At 43.3% G+C, this 21008-nt stretch overlaps 2 protein-coding genes across 4 annotated transcripts in view; both read right to left on the bottom strand.

Moving 5' to 3' along the window:
- The window catches only part of CRISPLD2 (cysteine rich secretory protein LCCL domain containing 2), a 32346-nt gene extending 29247 nt beyond the window's left edge, over nucleotides 1–3099 (bottom strand). The window contains exon 1 of one of the 2 annotated variants that reach the window (XM_075433924.1): nucleotides 2945–3099. The gene's annotated coding sequence lies outside the window, so the exon portion shown is untranslated. Of the gene's footprint in view, nucleotides 1–2253; nucleotides 2326–2944 lie in introns of those variants that run through there. The other variant, XM_075433925.1, reaches the window with a different exon arrangement.
- An 8692-nt stretch (nucleotides 3100–11791) lies between these two features.
- The window catches only part of USP10 (ubiquitin specific peptidase 10), a 56514-nt gene continuing 47297 nt past the window's right edge, over nucleotides 11792–21008 (bottom strand). For both annotated transcript variants that reach the window (XM_075433749.1, XM_075433750.1), the window contains 3 exons: nucleotides 16570–16714; nucleotides 15275–15340; nucleotides 11792–12894 (listed from right to left, as the gene is read on the bottom strand). In XM_075433749.1, coding sequence (XP_075289864.1) covers nucleotides 12707–12894; nucleotides 15275–15340; nucleotides 16570–16714 — 399 coding nt within the window. In that variant the 3' untranslated portion in view covers nucleotides 11792–12706. The remainder of the gene's footprint in view (nucleotides 12895–15274; nucleotides 15341–16569; nucleotides 16715–21008) is intronic.

The following is a 21008-nucleotide window of genomic DNA, read 5'->3' as shown; positions in this document are numbered from 1 at the left end:
AGAAAGCTTCCCCATCCCCATCTTCAACACCAGGTGAGGATCTGGTTTTGACAGCACTGTTACAAGACGCACTGAAAGCATTCCTACGCAGTGCCAGGACATAAACCCCAGATTAGCAGGAATTATTTGAGAAGTTTCAGCCCAGTGACACAAGATTTGGACACACTGAGACCGGATGAGGTGGAAACCATCCAAGGCAGGGAAGCGCCTTCCAGCTCCCAGCTGGAAAAGCTATGCTTGAGCACAAAGTCCCAAAGCTCTGTTGCCCAGACCCAGCACAACAGCATCTGCAGAGGACAGTGGCAAGCACGGAGATGCTTTGCAGAGGTGGGGACCCCAAAAAAAGTCTGAGGCCATTGAGAACCCCTGAAAATTTGGTGGCTGTCTGCACAAAATAAAGTCCTTGTTTGAGGCTTCTTGCTTGTGCTGTATTAAGGCACATGAAAATCAGCTGCCCTCAGTCTCTCTCCAGGCAGAGCACTAAGCCTCTGCCTCACCGGAACAACAGAGGAATGCAATTTGATTAGTTTAGGTAATGGTTTTTCATTATTTCCAGCTCTGCAGAGCAAGTCGAACACACACACCTTGTCCCCAGCTCCAGGCACACCTGAAAGACAGGACGTTTCGTGGCGTCGGGACAAATACTACTTTAACCTCATTCTCTTCTCAGCCCTGTTTGTTGACATTTGCTTCCTCCCCAAGCAGGAGCCCAACTAACCCGGCTACACAGGGGTAGGGGAGGCAAAACGAGCTGTTGCTTTTGTAGACTGTCTGACCCAAATCCAGGGAACAATTCCTACTCTGAGGCACTTCCCTAAGAGTTTAAAAATAGATGCTCTGCCACAGCCGTTTACAATGTGGCCATTTAGCACAAGCAATTTTAACTACAGTCTGCCCTGTAGGTAGAGCAGGCAGGAACCGACAGCGAATACGCGCTGCAGTTGTGCCGCTCCGTTTGGCTGGGTGCCCTTTGCTAAATAGGAGCCCGTATCCACCACCCATTTAAGGCAAACACTGAACCTGCAGAAAGGACAGCTTGAAGAAATCAGCTGTAACATTGGAAAGCCCAGAGGAGCTGCCCCATTCACAGCTATACCATGCAGCTGACGCGTCTGATTTCATGCCCCAGCCAAAACCTTGCAACAGATGGTGCCTTATTCCTCGGGATGTTCTTGGCTGTATCCCATTTGTGAGCGAGAGGATACTAGCACCTCTCTAAAATTAGGTCACTTTGGCACTGTCTTCTTTTTCACTTGGGGTGTGCAGGTCTCTTCCTCTGCTTTGGCTCAAGTTGGGGAGCGTTCAGCATTCAAAGGAAGGATGAAGTGATCAGAGAAGGGCAGCGAGCTCCCCGGCCAGGTTAATTGAAAGCAGCAGAAAGATGCTCACATTTCAGCAAGCTGTCATCGATTTTGGATGTCCATCCATTTGCCTTTTTCAATATCCTCATGCCTAGGTGCAACGAAACACTCGGACATATGTTAAAGCTCAGCCAGCCCAAGTGCCCTGCAGAGCTGGGGCAATGCCTCTAGGCTGCATCAGGAGCTCCTCATCAGGGAAGATTGAAATCATATTGCCTTTGAGTTGGGACTTGACATTATTAGGAGAAAATTATCAGCTGACAGTCAGCTGAGGAAGTCTCTGCTGTTGTTTTCAAGGGTTCAAGAGGAGCATTAGCACAGCTTCCCTTTAAACACAACAGGCCCTTGATACTGGTGCCAGGTAAACATCTGGGAGTGATCAGAAACAGGTGAGTCAGCAGAAACCAACTCCTTCATGCACTGTAAAGCCCGTCCAAACTGGGGACAAAGGGGAGGCCGCCTTCTGGGGGGGCTGAGGAAATCGAAAAGCAGTGCTGGACTTTGGAAAAGATTAATTTTAGAAAGCTATTTCCCCAGCTAATGGATGGTGTCTGAATTTCACAGAAAGCAGAAGAGCTGGTAGCATTTGAAGCCTGGCATGCAGTGCTGCCTGCTAAGGCCACATGCAGGCTGACTGCTGTACTTTGTTATGTCCTCGCTTCACCTTATTCCTTACAGCTATTGATCTTTAACTGCCTCACTGGTAAAGTATACGAGGGGGTCTCTACTCCTTGGTTATGGATGACATTTGCAGCCAAAACATCCCGGGACCTGTGGAGTTATACATGGAACAAGCTGACAAGGCAGGAGAATGCAAGAGTTAGCTCGGGCTGCCAGCAAAGCATCTAAACCAGCAAAGCTGAGGGGACTTAACCTGGGATCAGCTTCTAACCTGTGCAAAGAAGTCCAGTGGTAGAGCCACAGTATGCTTAATGCATTGAATGCCAGGTCATCTATTTAAATACGATGCACAAATTTCCAGCTTTGAACTGTGTTGGCTTCAAAAGAAAGGTGGGATGACAGGTTCCTTGTCACAGGACATCATCTGCACAGAACACTATGCATTCAGCATCTTCAAGGCCACGGGCCAAAACATCTGGATCCTCCATTACAATCCACTCCCACAGAACTGAAGCGGGTGAGCTTCTACGCAAACCACATGGAAAACCCAGACACAAAATGTGGTGACACTGAAATTCCTTTTAGATGGGACTTTAGAGCAGAGTTGCATAAATACAGGCTTCCTGGAGCAGACGAGATGTGCCCATGGGCAGACAGCTATTAGAGACTGCTACAACAGCCCTTGGATTTTTTCTGCTTGTGTAGAAAGCCACTCCTGTACTTGCAAACTCCTCCCATTCATTCAAGATTAATGTTTATTAATCTTGCATTAACCTCTGCACAGCATACATAAGGGAAGCTCAGACAGTATTGTACTATTTTGCACCATGCAGCCAACTTTTTGGAGAAGTTACTAAAATTGTGCCTTCTTAATAGAGACATTTCTTGAACACACACACACACACACACACACACACACCCCAAACCACATTTCAGAAGCAGGGACCAAAGCTTACACTTACCTTACCGAGTACTTCCAAGTCCCCAGGAAATTGTAGCTCCTCCAAGCCTGCTTGTGGAAAATAAATTATATATCTGAAATATTTAAACTAGGAGGAGGGGAAAAAGGATGAAACAAGCCTGAGGAGGTGCGAGGAATGCAAGGTCTCAGCTCAGCAGCTCGTACCAACTGCAGTCTCACAGAGCTCCCCAGTGGTATTTATGCTCTCCAGGCAGAGGACAACCCTGGATCATCCTGTCTGGCAACGGGCCTGTAGTAATAACGGAAAGAAGAGGAGGGGAAAAAAAAAAGGGGGGGGGGGGAGAGGAAAAAAAAACCACCACGAAAAGGAGGCAGGAGCAAGGAGCAGAGGGACGTCGCTTGGGATCTCAGTGGTTTGAAGCTAGTCACTGGGGCTCAGCAAATTAAGACGATACTCCCAAAGGCTGCAATGCAATGCCTGGAGCGGGGGAGAGGAGGAGGAGGGCAGCCAGGTGATCATATAAAGGAGTTTTCTTTGCTTTCCCCAGCAGCCAGCTCTCGGGCTGAGCTGGCAGCCCGGTGGCTTCCCAAGAGCCGCCTCGGCGAGGAGCTCCAGCGGTGAGGGAGGGAGAATTCCAGAACGGGATTTTTCTGCGAGGGACTAAAGCCAGCTGTCTCCTCTCTCCCGGCTCCCAGGTCAGCCGCTTCCCGCTCCCCACGGGAAAATCCCACAGCGGGTCCTGCTGCTCCAGGACTGAGACAGCCCCGCGGGTTCCCACGGCAGAGCAGGGTCCCTGGGACTGGCAGCGGGGCTGAGCTGGGCTCCAGCCCGGGGCACACCCCGTGGGAGTCCCCTTTTTTCCAGAGCTGAGCATTTGCTGGGAAACGGGAGATTTATCACCCTCTGCAGTTTGTTCCCAAAGCTCTCCCGGCGCTGACGTTCCCCACACGCACCCACGGCTCGGCCCTGCTGCTCCAGCACGACAGTGAGAGTTACAGAGAATAAGGACAAGAAAAAGTGAGTGAAGCACCTAGGCAAGGCTCACCTCTTCCACTGCTGCCCCCAAAAAGCCCCAGTTTTCACATCGAGCTCCGTTGCCTGCGTTTGCAATTCTCTGTGCACTGTTGAAACACGGTTTTACTCACTGTGAAAGGAAATGATTAAGCAAAAGACAAGCTAAAAGTTCCTTCTTTATTTTAAGTAAACTAACAGGAAAATATAAACCACCATCACGAGTGAGAACGTGAGGGTGTTTGAGCACCTGTGGTGCAGCAGCCGCCAGCCCGCAGTGGGATGCTGCAGTGCCGAGCATCTGGAGCGAGCAGCTCCAGGCATGGCCACCCATGGGAGTCCCCTGGGATCCCCACCCGGCAGGCTGCGGGGTTGGCACATCTGGGGGCACCCAGCCCCAGCCTGGGGCGTCCCCTGTGGAGGGGGCACCAGCGACAGCCCAGCATGGAGGCAGGGGAGCATCCATCTCCTGGCTTTGGCATATCCAAGCACAGCAGCTATAATTTTCAAATCCGCTGTCTAGTCCTCTCTTGAAAGTTCTTGGGGGAAAAAAAGTCCTTCCTTTTTTTTTTTTTTTTTTAACCAGTTTTAGTTAGTGTTTACAAGAAGGACGCTTACATGATGTTCAGCTGCCAAGAGGCTTGTTTAAACCCAGCAGCGCTCAAAAACCAGAATGACATTTATCAAACGTGTTCAACAGTGCGTAAGAAGCAAATATTGGCAGCTGATAGAGCAACTCCTCTGAGCAAAGAAAACAACCCCTCCGAACTCAGTCCCCAAGACGTATCTGCTGCCTTAATCTCTTCAACAATTTTCCTGAGAATTTTTCGAGAAGTAGCAGATTCTTATCGCTTGGGGTGTACCTTCAGCACTGTTTCTGGTCTGCGTCTTTTAGCCTGAGTCACAGCTGGGAGCCAGTCCTCACCAGTTGGTCCCAGTCCCACAGCCCAGTACAGCCACGACACCCTTTCTGGCTGCTCTTCCTTGCTGGCCACATTCTCCCAGCTGTATTTACAGAGAGTTTGTATTTACTTCAGTACAGACGATGTATGCGAACCAACAACATACGGTCCGTCATTTGGACCTGACACTTCTAACCTGCTAGGAGGGATTCAGTGCAATTTGGGCAGCTCGCTCCCAGGAAGGCTCAGACGCTGCCACCAGCATGGGCTGTTCAAAGACCACACAAAACTGGGCTGGCAGGAGGCTCCACACTGCTTTACTTTAAAAATCAGTGTATCCTTTTTACTTTTTTCCTACTTGCTCCTCTGATTCACTCTGGATCAATGAGTTCACTGTACTTGCAGAAGGCTTATTTCATCAGCTGAAAGATGCTGCAGCCCCCAGGCTCCTAATTTTGCCAAATAACGAGGGCCAACAGAGGTGAACCACCGTGTCCCTGCACAGGCTGCCACCTCGAAACCACACAGCTCCGCAGCCCTGACTCACGGGCCTCGGAAGGTGCCACTCACTCCAGTTACCAGAAAGCTGAATTAAATCATTTTAAATCTCACGTACTGATGTACAAATGATTTCCAGATCTCGGCGAAATTCAGTATTTTGTAATCTCCACAAATGTTCCTAGGGGAAATTAATCCCTGTAGGATAATTTGGGCTCTCAGACTTCTGCATCAACCCTGCTGCTTTACAATTTTTGAATTTATTTTTTTAATATACACCCCTACGGCTTCAAGTCATACATGGTGCACAGTTGTGCTTAGGGATGAGCACAGCCCGGAACCAGGCTTCTTATGCACCTCGTTTTGTCTCGAGTCAGCAGTTTCGGGTCATACATTTGACCGAAGCCAAAACAATCAGAAGTTACCTTTAATCACTCAGCGTTATTACTGCCTTGATTATAACGTCTCCATTTCATATGTGGTAAAAGCCACATAAAGCAGTCTGTGTATGTAAGTACATATTAGGAGAGAAGGCTTTTAATGTATTAGCCAATGAATAGGAAAAAACAGATTTCACTATGCCCTCCTAATTGAACACACAGACAGCATGTCTTGATTTTCAACTTCAACTAAATTCCCCTTTATTTCCTATTCAAATAGCAGCTCAGTAATAACGGCATCGAATCTGAGCAGGGGCAGAGGGAAAAACGGGGCGAGAGTTTCAAAGCTGCAGTGCCAACTCCTGTTACAACCTGGGTTTGACTCCTGCTCTGGAATGGAGGGAGTACAAGGGGAATAGCCAGGATGAAGAAAACCCGGTGGCAATAGGAAACGTGCAGAAACTTGGCTGCAGCCACGTACAGCGAGAGCGTAAGTGAGGAGACCAGCAGCCCCTGAGCTGCTCCTGGTGGGCACTGGGCAGGCAGCGGCAAGGCCATGCTCATGTTTCAGGGAACCGCATCCTCGGCTTTGCTGTCTGCTACGTTTCCCCTCCTGCCTGGGCTTTGCCTCTACTGGAGGATGACGCAGTGGGGTAGCGGTGGCCAAAAAAGCCCTGCTGTATCCAGGGGTGAGACGAAGGCGCTCCAGTCTCTTGACCCTACAGCATGACGCTGCCTTGGCTTTACACAGAGGCTCCTCCAGCAGATGAATTAGCGCTGTGGGGATCCTGAATCACGGAGTGAAAGCCAGGAATTTATAGATTTACCCCCAGATATAACCAATATTCGGCACTGTGAAGCCCTATTTATTCTTTCTCGCTGCTCTCCCGTTTTGGGGCAGCCTGAACTGCGACCACCTGGGTTCATCTGCGGCTACTTTTCCTCCTCGTCGTAACAGAGGACATTTCCCCAGATGTTTAACCTGTTGATGATACACAAGAAAACTCCTCCTCATAAAGCTCACCAAAGTCTCTGTTGTTTTGTCAGTGTTCAGGTAAAAAAATTGGGTCAGTAAGACAAGGAAACAAGCACAGCAGCAGCAATTTCAGAAATCAGTTGCTGAATTTTTGGGGGCACTGCTGACCACTCCCAGCACAAGTGAAATGTGAACTAAAAACTGCAACCCCCCTCACCTTGTTATTGCAGCTCACCACATTTCCTGGTTACATCTGCAAGGAGAGATGTTGCAACACACTGTATTATTTAATAATAAAGTGCTACAGGTCTGCAGACAGAAAGAGTTCAGAAACCTTAACCTAACACACTCATCTTCGGAGATTTTACCCCGAAACGGAGAAGGTGAATTGCAACCACAAGATCCGTAGCCATTACATCCGGTTATTTGCTAATATAAATTTTTTCCAGAATCGTTTGGGTCATTAAGAATGGCCTGGAACAAAGCCCACAGTTGCATGAATCCCTGACCGTCTTGGGAACATCCACCGCATGTCAAAGGCGCACTCCTCACTCCTATTCAAAACAAGAGAGATTTATCGTATGTTTGTGAAGACAAACCCCTCGCCAGCAGCCCAGGAGCTCCCAGACGTGAATTCTGGCAGCAGCTGTAGAGCTGCAACACTGGGACACTGGTGTGGGCCACCACTGCCCTCTGCCGCAGTGCGTCCCCGGGCCCCGCCACAGAGGGACATCAGGAAAACGGCATGGTTGCTAAAATAAAAAGCACGCGGACTCCTCCTGCCCCCAGATACCTTGTGCTTTTGAGGATCCTTCTCTCCCACCCCATCAAATCCTCCCTCCCCGCCCCGATCTGGCTTATGGCATAAGATTTTCTCCTAGCAGCCTTTTGGATTCACACATCCAAAGCCTCTGGTTTTGAAAAGTTCAGGTCTTAATGTCCATTTTTTAAAAATCTTATCTTAAAATCTGGTTTAAAAACCAGTAAACAGCCACCAAATCTCTGGTGTGTTAGAGGGAAAGTTGTCTTGGGTGCTGTTTTTCTTTTACATAATCACCCACAGACAAAGCAGATAATCAAAAGGCTGCAAAATCCTTGTTTTGCAACAATGGGAGGGGTTTAATAGAGAAAATCAAAATTGTGGTTATGTATTCACATCAGACTGTTGCCACATACTTCTTATCCTTTTTTTTTTGCCTATGAATCATACAGTGCAAACTACAGATTTTAGCAACAAGTGCATTTGTAATATCCTTAGTGAAAAATTAAAATAATTAATACCATCTGAACAACTTCCATTTCATACTAAGAGAGGATTGCAACACTTCCTTTTTAAACTAGCAATTACTCCTTGCCATTTCTTTAAAATAAGTAGTAACATTTGTAACATGTTCACACCAAGTGAAATAGAGAACTGAATATATAGACTCAGCATGAATTGCATTTTCACAGCAGGAGCTCCTCTCTCACAATCTTCTCTGATCCTGACAACTTTTATAACATCTGTACAGGCCTTTTATGAACAGGAAGGGTCTGGGTTGTGTACCAGAACTCCAGTTCTGGTATAAATTCCTTTTCTGTTCCTTTACTCCAGGGACAATGCACAGGACATAGGGAAAGCCCTTGGAGCTTCCACTGCTGCAAAGGAACGCAGAACCGTATGTCTCAACACCAAAAACCTCCTGATAGCAAAAAATAGCAAATAGGGTGTTCTTAGGACCAAGCCTGTATTAGGTAAAACTATATCAGGTGATTAAACTGTAATTTAAATACTGTAATATTAATCCACCACCTATGCAGCAGCTCTCAGCAAACCTCAGCAGAAGCACAAGCACAGCTGACAGTAACAATAGTATCTTGTGAACTGTACACCATTCTTTCTTTCTCATCCTACTCTTCATTTCTTCCTCTCCTCCTCTCTTCTTCACTTCACCCTTTTTAAGCTATTTCTGCTGTGCTGGACTCCCCTCAGGACTGCGCATCGCAGAGAGGCGTCAGCTCCCGGCCAAACGCTGCCGTACCTGATGCTGACAAGTTCCTTGGAGCTGAGAAGGCTCGTTTTGTTCTTCATGGGAAGACTGAGACCAGCACAGTGCTTCCTTTCCAAAAGATAACAAAATGCAAGACTTTAGATAGCCAAAAGTTGAACTTCATTTCAGTGCACATTCCCAGGTCCTGGGAAAGCCTTGCACAGCTACTTGCAAACCGCAACCATCCCCCCAAGTACAAAACAAAATGCTGCTATTACACCTGTATCTGTAACACAGCTGTAGTACAAACTCATCCACAACTGGTTAAGACATCGGTAAATAGTAAAAGCTTTTTGCTGGGAAATCCCTTGCCATGAACAGTCCTGTTAGTACAAGAGCAGACAAACAACATGGGGTCCAACCTGTTTCTATTAAATACACCTGACATCCTACCCACAAACTTGAATCCATAACTTTTGAGTAACATGGGTCAAAACTCACCAGCCATCTTGTCCAATCAAAACCAAAGTCAACTGCAAGGACCTGATATCAAGTAATACATTAATTATCATCACCTGGAGTTTTATCCAGAATATTCTGGTAAGCCTACATTATCAGAAATGTACTTTTTCACAGTCCACTGGAGATACAGGTTAATACTCAACACAGCCACAAGAAAATAAAAAAGGATTTCTGCAGTACAGAAAACTGCTTCACCCAGTGCAGGAACATGGCGTGCATAACAACCAGTACACAACAGTAATTTCAAAATCTGGTTTCTTTCCTATTTGGAATCACCCCCTCACTCTGCCCAAATTTCAAATTCAAAGCAGAACTAAGGTCTCACCAGCACTGGCCCTGGAGTAATTCCTGCGGCGGGCAGCCCCGCGCTGGGGAACCCTGGCAGCACCAGCCGTCGGCAGCCCCTGGCACACTGCCTCAGGGCACTGTGCCCAGTCAGCAGCCAGGAGCTGAGGTTTTCCTTGCAACCAGCCAAGATCAAAGCAAGCTTTGGACAGAAAATTGTTTCAGAATTGGTGGAGTATCACCAAAATCAAGAACCGAGTCTTGGTCACAATTTTCAGATCAGAAAATACTAATAAAATTTGCTGATCGACGAAAAAGTAACTGTATGTTTGGATATCTGAAACAGCTGATGAAAGACCATAAAGTTTTCTCAGCATTAGGACTGTAGTAATGATAAAAGTTAGTGCTGCCTAGTCATTCAGGATGCTGAATACGACCCATCTGAAGATCACTCGACCTTGAGCAGGGAGAACAGGACCACCTCACAGAGCCTCGCCGCAGCCCCAGGGCTGGACACTGCGGCTCGTGGCTGGAGCCCAGCAGCACACTCCTTCCCGGCACAGAATCCCAGCATGGCGGGGTTGGAAGGGACCTCTGGGGATCACCCAGTCCAACCCCCTGCCAAAGCAGGGTCACCTACAGCAGGCTGCACAGGACCACGTTCCAGGTGGGTTCTCTCCAGAGAAGCAGACTCCACAACCCCTCTGGAACACCTCTTCCAGGGCTCTGTCACCCTCAGAGTCAAGAATCTCTTCCTCCTGTTCAGCTGGAACTTCCTCTGCTTCAGTTCGTGCCCATTGCCCCTCGTCCTGTTGCTGGCCACCACTGAAGAGAGTCTGGCCCCGTCTTCCTGACACCCACGCTTAAGATATAAGCATTTATAAGATTGCCTCTCAGCCTTCTCTTCTCCAGGCTAAACAAGGCCATCACCCTCAGCCTTTCCTCGTAGGAGAGGTGCTCCAGTCCCCTCACCGTCTTCATAGCCCTCCACTGGACTCTCTCCAGTAGCTCATCTTTCTTGAGCTGGGGAGCCCAGAACTGGACACAGTACTCCAGATGGGGCCTCACCAAGGCACAGCAGAGGAGGAGAACTTCCCTTGACCTGCTGGCCCCACTCCCCTTAATGCACCCCAGGAGACCACTGGCCTTCTTGGCAGCAAAGGCACCCTGCTGGCTCACAGTGAACTTCTTGTCCCCAGCACTCCCAGGAGCAGTCACAGGCAAGGCAGTCCCAGGTCTGCACTGTCCGATGAGAGGTGAGGAAAGTCGGGGGGCAAAGCAGCAGGGCTTTCTTCAGCAGCTCCTGCTGCTTGCCCAGCACCCAGGTCTGGCTCAGGAGTGTTTTCCCACACCCCGCCACGACTGCCCTGCACAACAAAACCCTGCAGCCAGGATTTAACACCTCCACCCTTACCTCCTCCTGGGAAGGAGCCCTGGCTGACCCTCCTGGCACTGTCTGAGCCGGGCTTCCCTCTGGCGTGTTCTGCCCATGCGCCAAGACCTCCGGTATCTGCAGGGCTGCTCCCCGTGCTCCTGAACAAGCCAACACTGCTCTTCACCCCAGACCCGCACCCCTCTCCTGGAGAGACAGGCCATTTGAAGTCAAAGGAAAGCGGCAGTTTAAAGAAACGCTAACGAATTTACTGGAGCACAGTACCTGTGTAAGAGTAACGCAGCTAATTTTACTTCCACAGCTTTATGGAAAACAATCTCTTTTTTCTAAACGTCACCTTAAAAAAGTGAACAGTCTTTGGTCACAGTACACGCACCTTAACCTCTTACTGACAACCCATGCTAAAATCAGCCCTCTTCCACTGGCAACAATTACAACGCTTCTCCAGCGACGCACTAAGCACATAACAGCACTATTACCCAACTGAGGATTAAACCACATATAGATTTCTTTATCACCTTCAGCAGCAGGGAAGGCACCAGGAAGATGATCGAGGAAGCATACTCACCAAACTTTTCAATGAAAACGTCAACTGGCCAAAGGAGGGACTATTTTAGCCCAAGGCAAAGAAAACAACATCCATCTCAGAACCAACCAGCCGGGGCTGCCACGCAGGGCGCAGTGGGGACTCAGCTCCCTTTTTGAGCCCCGCATTACACCCGCAGCTGATGGGGCTCACTGGTCTCCTCTCCCTCTGCCCTCAAAGCTCAGCGCCATCTCAATGCCGAACAGGAACATTTCCGAAGTTTCAAGAAGTTGTAAAAGAAAGAATCATCTGCACTTCATTCAGGGAGCACTATCTACACCCTGAAAAAGTGCTACAAAGCAATTTTTTGAGTTTTCAAGGGTAGAATTTACACTTGAGGAAAAACAAAACCCACACACACCATAAACCAACTTTGTGACTTTTATTGATGGGCGACAACTTTATACTTCTAGATATCACTAAACTGTGTACAATTAGGAACTCAACATTATAGGAGAGCAGACAGCAAAATTAAACAAAGCAGACTTAAAGAAGTATCAATCTTAATTATGTTGCCCATTTTTTTTAATTTCATGTACACAGAAGCATAAATGCAGTTTGAAATTTCTTAATAGCAATAAAGTTACAATCACCCATCTATATAGACTAACATCTTAACTCCAAATATTTGATCTGCAATGTGTACTTAAGCAGTTTCTCATCGCACAATTATTAAAATGTGTCCTCCTGTTAGGAACCAGCAACTCCGCATGTTGTACGTTTGTGCATTTTTTGAAGCACATAGGACCATTTCCATCTCATACACATCGGCTCATATTTTACCACTTATCAAAAACTACTGGGGAAGCAGAGAGCGATTTTTTTTTTTTTTTTTTTTTTTACTTAAGTAAAGATAAAACATTTTCACAGAAATCTACAAGTTCTGTTGCTGGTGCAGGGTTTTCTTCTACTACGCAATTAGAAAGGAGGAATCAAATGCAAATCCCCTTTTATTATCTTAGGATTCAGCATTAACTCAGATTAAATTTTTTCTTTTTTTGTATTTTTGTGATTCACGAGACAAGTCTTTCAATCAAGTGACTTCGTTTTGAAAAGTAAAAAGTCACCACAAACTATGTTGTGGACAAACCCAAGGTAGTTTCCTTTATCACTCTATCCCATAGTGGCGGCGGCGGGGGGGGGGGGGGAGGGGGGGGAAGAAAAATGAGGAAAAAAAGATTCACTCAAAAGAGCATTTACAGGAAAGAAAAAAAGTTAGTGATGGTTGGCATTCTACAAAGCAGGTATCTTGCGCACACAGCGTAAAAGGGAGAAGTTTCACAGCAGGTCAACTCGGCGGTAGTACAGGAGGTAGGCTGTGCGCTCTGCAGACGGCTTCACCACCTGGTACTGGTTGATCACTTTGACGGCCTGGTCATCGATGCGTAACCAGCCGTTTAGACCAATTTGGAAGACGTCCGTAGTGTAATGGCCACCAGTTGCGCTGTTCCCATGATGATAGACAACTGCAAAGAGAAATTCATGATATACACATACAGTATACATAGATGAATATCCACTGAAACACTAAAGTAAGAAAAAATGTCACATACTGCCTTCTTCACAGCATACTCATGGTTTAACCAGATGGTACAATCTGGCTTAAGCAAGACTCTTTATGTCTTTAGTGCTCGCTGTCTTTCATTTGATGCTATGTAATATTAGTAACGTTTCTCCAGCATACCAAATCTCACGACTCTAAAAGGACGTTTAAATAAATAAAGAATAAAGCATCAAATCACATTTTGTAACGTCCTGGAGGATTTTCTGGGAAGGATTTGCCTCACAAAGACCACCTACAACAGTGCAGCACAGCCTTCAGAGCTTCCAACAGGCACTGCCACGCTTCGCAAGATATTCTAAGCTACACGTTCACTCTGCCTGCTGACAGCAAAAGTATTTGATTGAAACTACTTGGGAAAAAAAAAAAAAAAAGTCGGCTAAAACTATGTAGTATATAAAAAAAAATCAGGCAAAACTATTTAGTAGTCTATAAAAAAAGAAATCAGGCAAGACTTTTCAAACTGCATTAATCATAAATGTAAGCCAGTTCTTCCCCCCTGACCATTTTTTTTTCCATTTTGTCTTAACTATAATTTTATTCTGAAAAGAGTTTCTATGAAGTACCAACGTACAAGTCTCACATTTATTAGCTCTCAGTAACCTCCTTAACAAAACTGAACTGCACACCATTGATTAACTGCTAATACTGCTGCTTCCAAGAGAGAATCCAACAGGCAATTCTCTCCTCAGCTCGCTCTGCCGCCAGAAGCATTCTGCAGAGAAGATGTCTCAACTCTCCTTGCAGAAACCAAGCCCCAAGCTTAGTGCTGAGCTCTCAGTGCTAGGTGTGGCAACTGCCTCCAAATGGAAGAAACTTTTACGCCTGTAATTCTAAGAATGCATACAAAAAATTGCATTTAACCCCTTCCAGCAACACGTGAGCCCTAACCTTACGCTTAACAGGGACAAACAAAAACAGAAGGAATTGCTGTATTTGACAAAAGAGCAGAAGTATAGAATTATGAAATTGTTTACACTCTTTCAAGACTAGAGTCACACTCCAACCTTACTCAGATTTGTTTCTCACTTCTACGAAAATAAACATTTTAGAGTAACTTGACTTAAGCAAAGCAAAGAGGAAGAATACAGTACATCTATACATTTTGGGAAATTTAGGAAATAATTTTTTTACAGTAGCTTAAACTTGAATTATTGATTTTCTAAAATTTATAGTTAGATAATTAGGCAAATCCTGGACAGTATCTGAAACTGAATTCTTCAAAAGCTTATTTTAATAATTTAAAATACATCTAACAAGCTCAGTTTCTGTGGATGAGAAGTCCTAGACTGACAGAAGACTGAAGTATTGTACTTCTCCACAGAAGAAGTTAGAAAAAATTACAGCAGTAAGACATTTTCTACAAGCCACCTTAAATACAGTCTAAACTTGCCTCATGAAAACCACTATCAATGAAAAAAAAAAACAAAAACTACACTGCCAGAAACAGTCCTGAATTTCCACAAGAGACAGGTCTGTTATTTCCCTCTGTAACCTCAGCGGTCACAAAACTGGATCCAAACCACCAAGTCACACAAGGCCACCAGTACTGGCACAGATTTGGTGACGCAGAAGTTAAGACCTCCGGTTCTCCACTTTATTCTGGTCTCCTGATGCCAACATAAATAAGCAGGTGCAAATTGTGAACTGTGTAGGAGTTTTAAACTTCAGGAAATTCATTACTGCCCAGAGACTGTTTTGTTCAACATTAAAATGCTGCTTCTGAATTCTTACACGAGCTTCCAATCTTAACTGCCAATTTAGATATTTTGTATACATCACAGACGCTCTGAAAAACATCGTCTCCTCACACAAAAAACATCATCTCCTCCAAGTTAAACTTTTCCACCTACAATATGTTATTCATACCCTGCCAGCAATACTCATCTTGAGGGTTCATAGGGATGCAGAGCCAGCTTTCAAACAGACATTTCAAAAGACATCTGAGACATTATCCTGAGAATATGTGGCATATTTTAGGCATACTAATATTACAGCTGGATTTCAGCTTCTGCTGATATTTTTCAGGGCAGATCTGTTACAGAACTCTGTTTTTGCATGAGCTTCAAGCTGCATCAGTCATATATCTAAAGATATACAATGTATGCCTATATGCACATCTGCAAGAAATCACCAAATACAATAATTCGACACCCGCAGGTTACTTCAGTACAATTTTAAACAAAAAACATTTTATATAATCCAGGAAACTCCAGTGTTTCTAGACATCTATATGCATAATTTGTATTTGCAATACAGGGACTAGAGGCATATAGATAAAATACCTGCAAAGAGCCGGTAGGTTCTTTGGCCTTTAAAAATTTTACTTTTCACACCAGGAGACAGTAGCTCTGGAAGAGGGGAAAAAAGTCACAAAGGCAACAGTTAGCAAATTTAGAAATTCAATTTCAAAGGGATCAATTATTTCTAAGAAAAAACAACACTACCATAATTTAACTAAAATGTCTTCTGCAGCCTCTAAAGAACAGTCAAGGTTCTGATACTCGGTTTGCTGACACTAACATTTACGGAAGGTTTAAAACTACCACCAAAAAAAATGAAGTAAAAAAAAAAAAGGAGGCAAAAGATCACACTCTTCATTTCTTTTCCTTACATTCCTGCTGTCAGACAATGACAAAAATCAATTTCACATTCCACTTCATACTACAACCAGTTTTGTCAGCCAAGGCAAACTGAACTAGTTCTACAAATATCTACTCGTTAAAGAATTTTTAAAATAAAATATTACATAAAAGTGCACTGACTGATAAAGTATGTATTTCACCTGAGATGTGAGTAATCATTATTTTTATTTATGTTTTCCTATTTGAACTACCAGCTGGCTAACAGTCAATTTGTCAGATCAAAGCAAAATGCATTTGATTTGGCAAGCTTCAGATGCCGGCTTATATGAAAGCTTTCACACTTCGTAAAATCGGCATCTCTTAAGCTGTTACAAGAAAGAACTTAGTTGTTTAACCTCTGAACTACAGCTTACTTGTCTGCCTCCAGGCTGCATCTTCTATAAAAAGCCAGTTTCCTTTCATCAGCCACTGTTTATTACAATAATTTGCCATTTCTCTGAATGAAATCTGAGAGAAACATATCTAACATTACTTGGCAACAGCCTCATATAGGGACATAGCCCTCATTCAACAGGATCACTTCCAATGTTTGCCTTCAGCAGTCTATAACCTTACTCCTTCAATCTGCAGCTCTTACCTGGCCAACCCAATGTCTAGGATGTGCCAGAGGTTTTAAGATCTTTCGCCATAACGTTCTTTTCAAAATAGATGCCCAAACTCATATACAAGCAAGACAGAACCCAGAAATCCAGAGATTCTTTTTATGCAAAAAAACCCTAAAAAAACAAAACCCAAAAAGACCCAACCAAACAAAAAACCCCACCAACCATACAAGACATTAATCCAAATGACTAAGTTTCTAGACAACAATGGAGAAGAAATCTTGTGCGCAAAACCGGGAGCAAGGAAGAAAACTGAAACACAAGCACATAGCCCTAGAGAACACAACACTACCTTTTCCCTAAAGAGGGGAAAAATCTGTTCAAAATCTTTACCTTTACTAATTTCCAGATCAACAGGATACTCAATATTCTTGATAAGCTTCTGACATCCACCAGTCTTCTCATATACAAAACGCTTGAGGTGTAAAACAAGAACAGGCGGGAGTTCTTCTAGCGTCACTCTTCGACTGATCTCCACCTAAAACACACGCATAGATGAAGAACAACTGTAATTTTTTGTTAACTGCTCAAACTTACTCCTCTAAGAAAGAGAACTAAGCATTTAGTTTTAAACATGCTAGCAGAAAAAGCAGGGTTTTTTAAATGAATATTAATTTATGATAAACACTGCAGTTTAGGACTTAAAGCACACTGGATCTTCAACCAAACAGTTGTCTTAAAGGAGAAGCCAAATACCTTTTAGTAGAATGCAATGTGTTAGTACTGCAGTACTGAAACCAGCTTGCTGGAAATCCCCCAGAAGAAATCCTCATGACAGTTTAGGGATTAATAATTCTTAGCAAACTATTATACTCTAATCAAAGGTCAATAACTTGTAACACATGCTGTTGAATTCAGAGAACTCTGCACCACAGAAGACAACAGCACCATGCTCAGTACCCGAGGCAAAAGTTTTTATTTCTGAAGGATATTTTTGTTTCTAAAATCAGATGCCTTTTTACAAAAAGCTGTATAGCAGGAAAAATAAGAGCTAATCTAAATCACTTCTTAATTTTCAATAGTTAATTAATTATAATAAAAAAAGAATCTCTATGTAACAAAGGAAAACTACTAAAATAAAAGATTATGGCGTAAACACCTAAATCTGCATTTATCCTGAGAAGTTTCACTGAATGCTCCAGAAATAGTGATTGAAATTCAAAAGCAGTATTGTAACTACTTTGCTAAAAAGTTTGAATGCTGTGTCGCTTTAAAGAGCATCCTGAGCATAGCTCGTGATTCCCCACTGAATTAGTAGCTTCTACACCAGACTTGTCCAGCTTTGATTGGTACTATCTTTATCCCCTTCTTATCACCAAAAGAATCCTAAAACACTGTTGAAAAACACCTTCTCACAATGGCATCATTGAAATACAGACCTATTCACAGGGAGCATAACAATGATTAATGTATTAAAAGAGATCAGTACTGCAACAGTTAAAATTTTTATTGCATTAACCAGAAAACATTTGTCATTGAAGTAGTTCCTCGAAAAAATAAAATGAGCTGTTATGCAGGCTACCCTAGAAATGACTATGCCATCATGACAAGCTGTTATGGAAGAGATCGGTAATTCAAGATTTATTTATTTTTTTTCCTAAAAAAGTATGCTGGGTTCTTTACAAGGTTCTGAAGAAAATCCAAAGAAAAAATATGAGTTATAACCTCACTGTTTTCTACTAAATTTTTTTTTATATAATTATAACCAAACAATGTGCAAAGTTTGTTTTAAAACCTGATATTGAACTCAGAATGGCAGAATAAAAATGTTCTGCCTTCCTAGAAATTGTCATAAAAACATTCCTCCAAATAACTGTTTTCAGCTTTTCTGATTTTTTTTTTATTGAGAAAAATCTCGTTACTGTAATTCATCAGCATATTCTTTTTAAAGGGCCTGATTCTGCTAGAACATATTAAGTGTGGAATAGAATCTCCTGGGGAAAAAGTATTACCTCTTTCCAACCCTGAAAAGTAAAACCTCTTAGGAACACTGAAGCAATCAGATTTTGTAGGGTACTTGATTTCCTCATGGATCTGAGCTGATTCAATTTGCAAGAAGTAATTCTACATTTGAAACAGAAATAATCTCTACAAATGGTGTAAAATTTCATTCACATCTTAAGAGTTGAAAATATGACTTTCTGTGTCCAAAATCCATGATATTCCTGGCAAAAGTAGGAGCTTCATGGAGCGCCGAGAGAAGTTTTTTGTGTTTTCGTTTGTTGTATTTTCTTTTTTTTTTTTTTCTCTAAACCAGCTCAACAGGATCCTGTTCTTTTCCATTCAACAAGTGCTTGCTGGTGCCAACACCTCCTCAATTTCCAGGAAATAACAGGCAGAGTAAGAAGTTAGAAGGCAAACTCTGAAAGTGAAGGTGACAACGTGAAGTTCACACAATTCTCCCGTGAACTCATGAGAGCATGCATCCATCTTCCAGGCACCTTCACATAGAACAGCTTCTGCTCTCAGGGAGCAAATCCAGAGCGGCTTTATACATAGAAAAAACACTACGCACTTGATTCACCTGGTTATCACTATCTCAAGATTCTCCTGTATTGAGTCTTCTAAATCTCGGTGTGAAGTTTTTGAATTCAGTTTTGTGCAAAAAGAACTTCACAGTTCCCAGACAAGGAATAGAGGATGCTGAAGAACGTCACAGCCGTGGTTTAAGCAGTTGCCATTCTGCACCCTCAGCAGCCAAGCTGGCGTATGCCTGCATCTCAGCTGCGCTGCTCCGGCTAGTACCTTGACTTCAACCACAGATCAAAGTAGTTTTGTGTTACAGTGCCAGACTGAAGAGCAGCAGCTGAGGAATCGGCACACCTTCTGCTGTCCTGACTGTGCGAAGGGGCCCTGATTTCTGGCAGCAACACTACCAGCTAAGAGTGCCACAAATGTTTGTTTAGTGAACATGAGTCAGAATCCCAAGAAAATATTTGCAAGCTCCTCAAGGAGCAGTTTGAGAACTCCAGAGGATGTGAAGACTCCTTCTAAGGAGTATGTGGAAGGTAACCTGGAAAAGTAAATCAGGTAAGGCTAGTTTGTTACTCAAGAGTCTTCACTTCTGTTAGAACATGAGTGGGTCTGCAAATAGGAGTAAGAGACTGAAAAGAAAATCACTTCAGTGAGGATAAAAAATTAAGCTCTTTAAAAAGTAACATATTAACTGTTGAAATATTCCAGATTTAACACACTGATCTGCAGGACCAGAAGGAACCAAAATAACTTTCTTCAAATGCTAGTGAGCAAGTAAAATTGAGTCATAAACAGCAAGGGATTACCACTCCATTTTAAACACCTATTTTCATTTTAAACACCTAGTTATTTTAAACACTGCATGCAAATCTGATTTCCTGTTTATATTAATAAAAATGCAAAACTCAAAGTGATTTAAAAATAAACTGTAAGAGAAATCATTCGCATACATTTGGAAGATTATTCTTTTCATATCTACTGTTTATGCTCACAACTTGTAAAGAATACAATGCAGATTAAAACAATCAGAAGACAGTGATGATTTTTAATAATACAATAATATGATTTTTTAGCTTTATCAGTAGTCCCAAGTTCCTCATCTGTAAAATGGAGATGAAATACTTCTTCGCAATACATTTTGAAAATTACTGTCTCCAAAGCACTACGCTTGTTCTACAGTCAATGTGCTTCATGTTTTCACTACAATTTTAATACCAGAACAGCTATTTTGACTTGAATTTCTTTAGAAAAAAGATCTAAAAGACATTGTGAATGCTTGTAGTTCCATTCAGACCCTAAAATATAAACCAAACCAAACCTCCAGCACCTAATTTGAACACCCCTTTCTTCCAAACCCCATAATTGAACACTGGGTTGTCAGTAAAGAAGTTAAAACCATCTGCAGTAAAAACAAAAAAATGAATGACTAGCAAAACAAAATCTATGTGGTAAATCATCATGAGCTTGCATTGCAAATGTTTCTTTCACATGGAAGACAACTGGTGAAATAAGTGTTCTCTAACACTCACTCCTACTAACCATGCAAGGCAGACAAACTTCAGCTATCCATCCTCAGCTTTTCAAAGGAAATGGTCTGTCCTTTCTTTATCTAATCATATTCTTTCTCATTTGGAGTATTTAGAAAACTTACAGAAACAAATGTCAGAGAGAACAACAACAACTCAAGAGCCTCTTTCCATCCTCGCCTACTGAAAGAAGTTATGAACTGTGTACAAAAACTTCCATCTGAGGAATCCATGCACACCAGAGATGATGTTCTTTACTAACACACACCGTAAGAAGCAAGGCAATACCTTAGCGGGGAAAGTCTATTACCCTAAATCACAAGTTCTCAAATTATAATGCCAAAAGCATGCTTTTCTTCCTACAAACTATTTTTCTATTGCAATTATTACTATTATGTATTGTATCATTTGAAAAATAAGATTAAAAACTTTGCAGAGCTGCATGAGACTACAGAATAAAATGTCCTGGTACTTAAAGCGACCACGAATCACAGGGCTTAGAGTTCTCAAAAGGTCACCCACTCCACCTCCTCTCAATCAGTTGTAACGGTTTCTGCAAATCCTGACTGGTGTTTCTCCGACGTTCTCTTTAAGCCGCAAGCACAACTGTATAAGCACCACAGGTAACACTTAGTCTAGGTCCTATTCCTATTTATTGTTTGAGTATCATTGAGAAAAATCAGTCTTTTCCTTTTCAGAGCACACTTTGACATATTAAGTTTTACATCTGGTACTATCTCTCTACGTCCATATTTTTTCTTCTTGATGCTG

This window comes from Opisthocomus hoazin, chromosome 12 (genome assembly GCF_030867145.1).
Source record: "Opisthocomus hoazin isolate bOpiHoa1 chromosome 12, bOpiHoa1.hap1, whole genome shotgun sequence".
Taxonomy (NCBI): Eukaryota; Metazoa; Chordata; class Aves; order Opisthocomiformes; family Opisthocomidae; genus Opisthocomus; species Opisthocomus hoazin.
The sequence above is the reverse complement of the archived record's forward strand: the minus strand, read 5'-3'. Positions and strand labels throughout refer to the sequence as shown.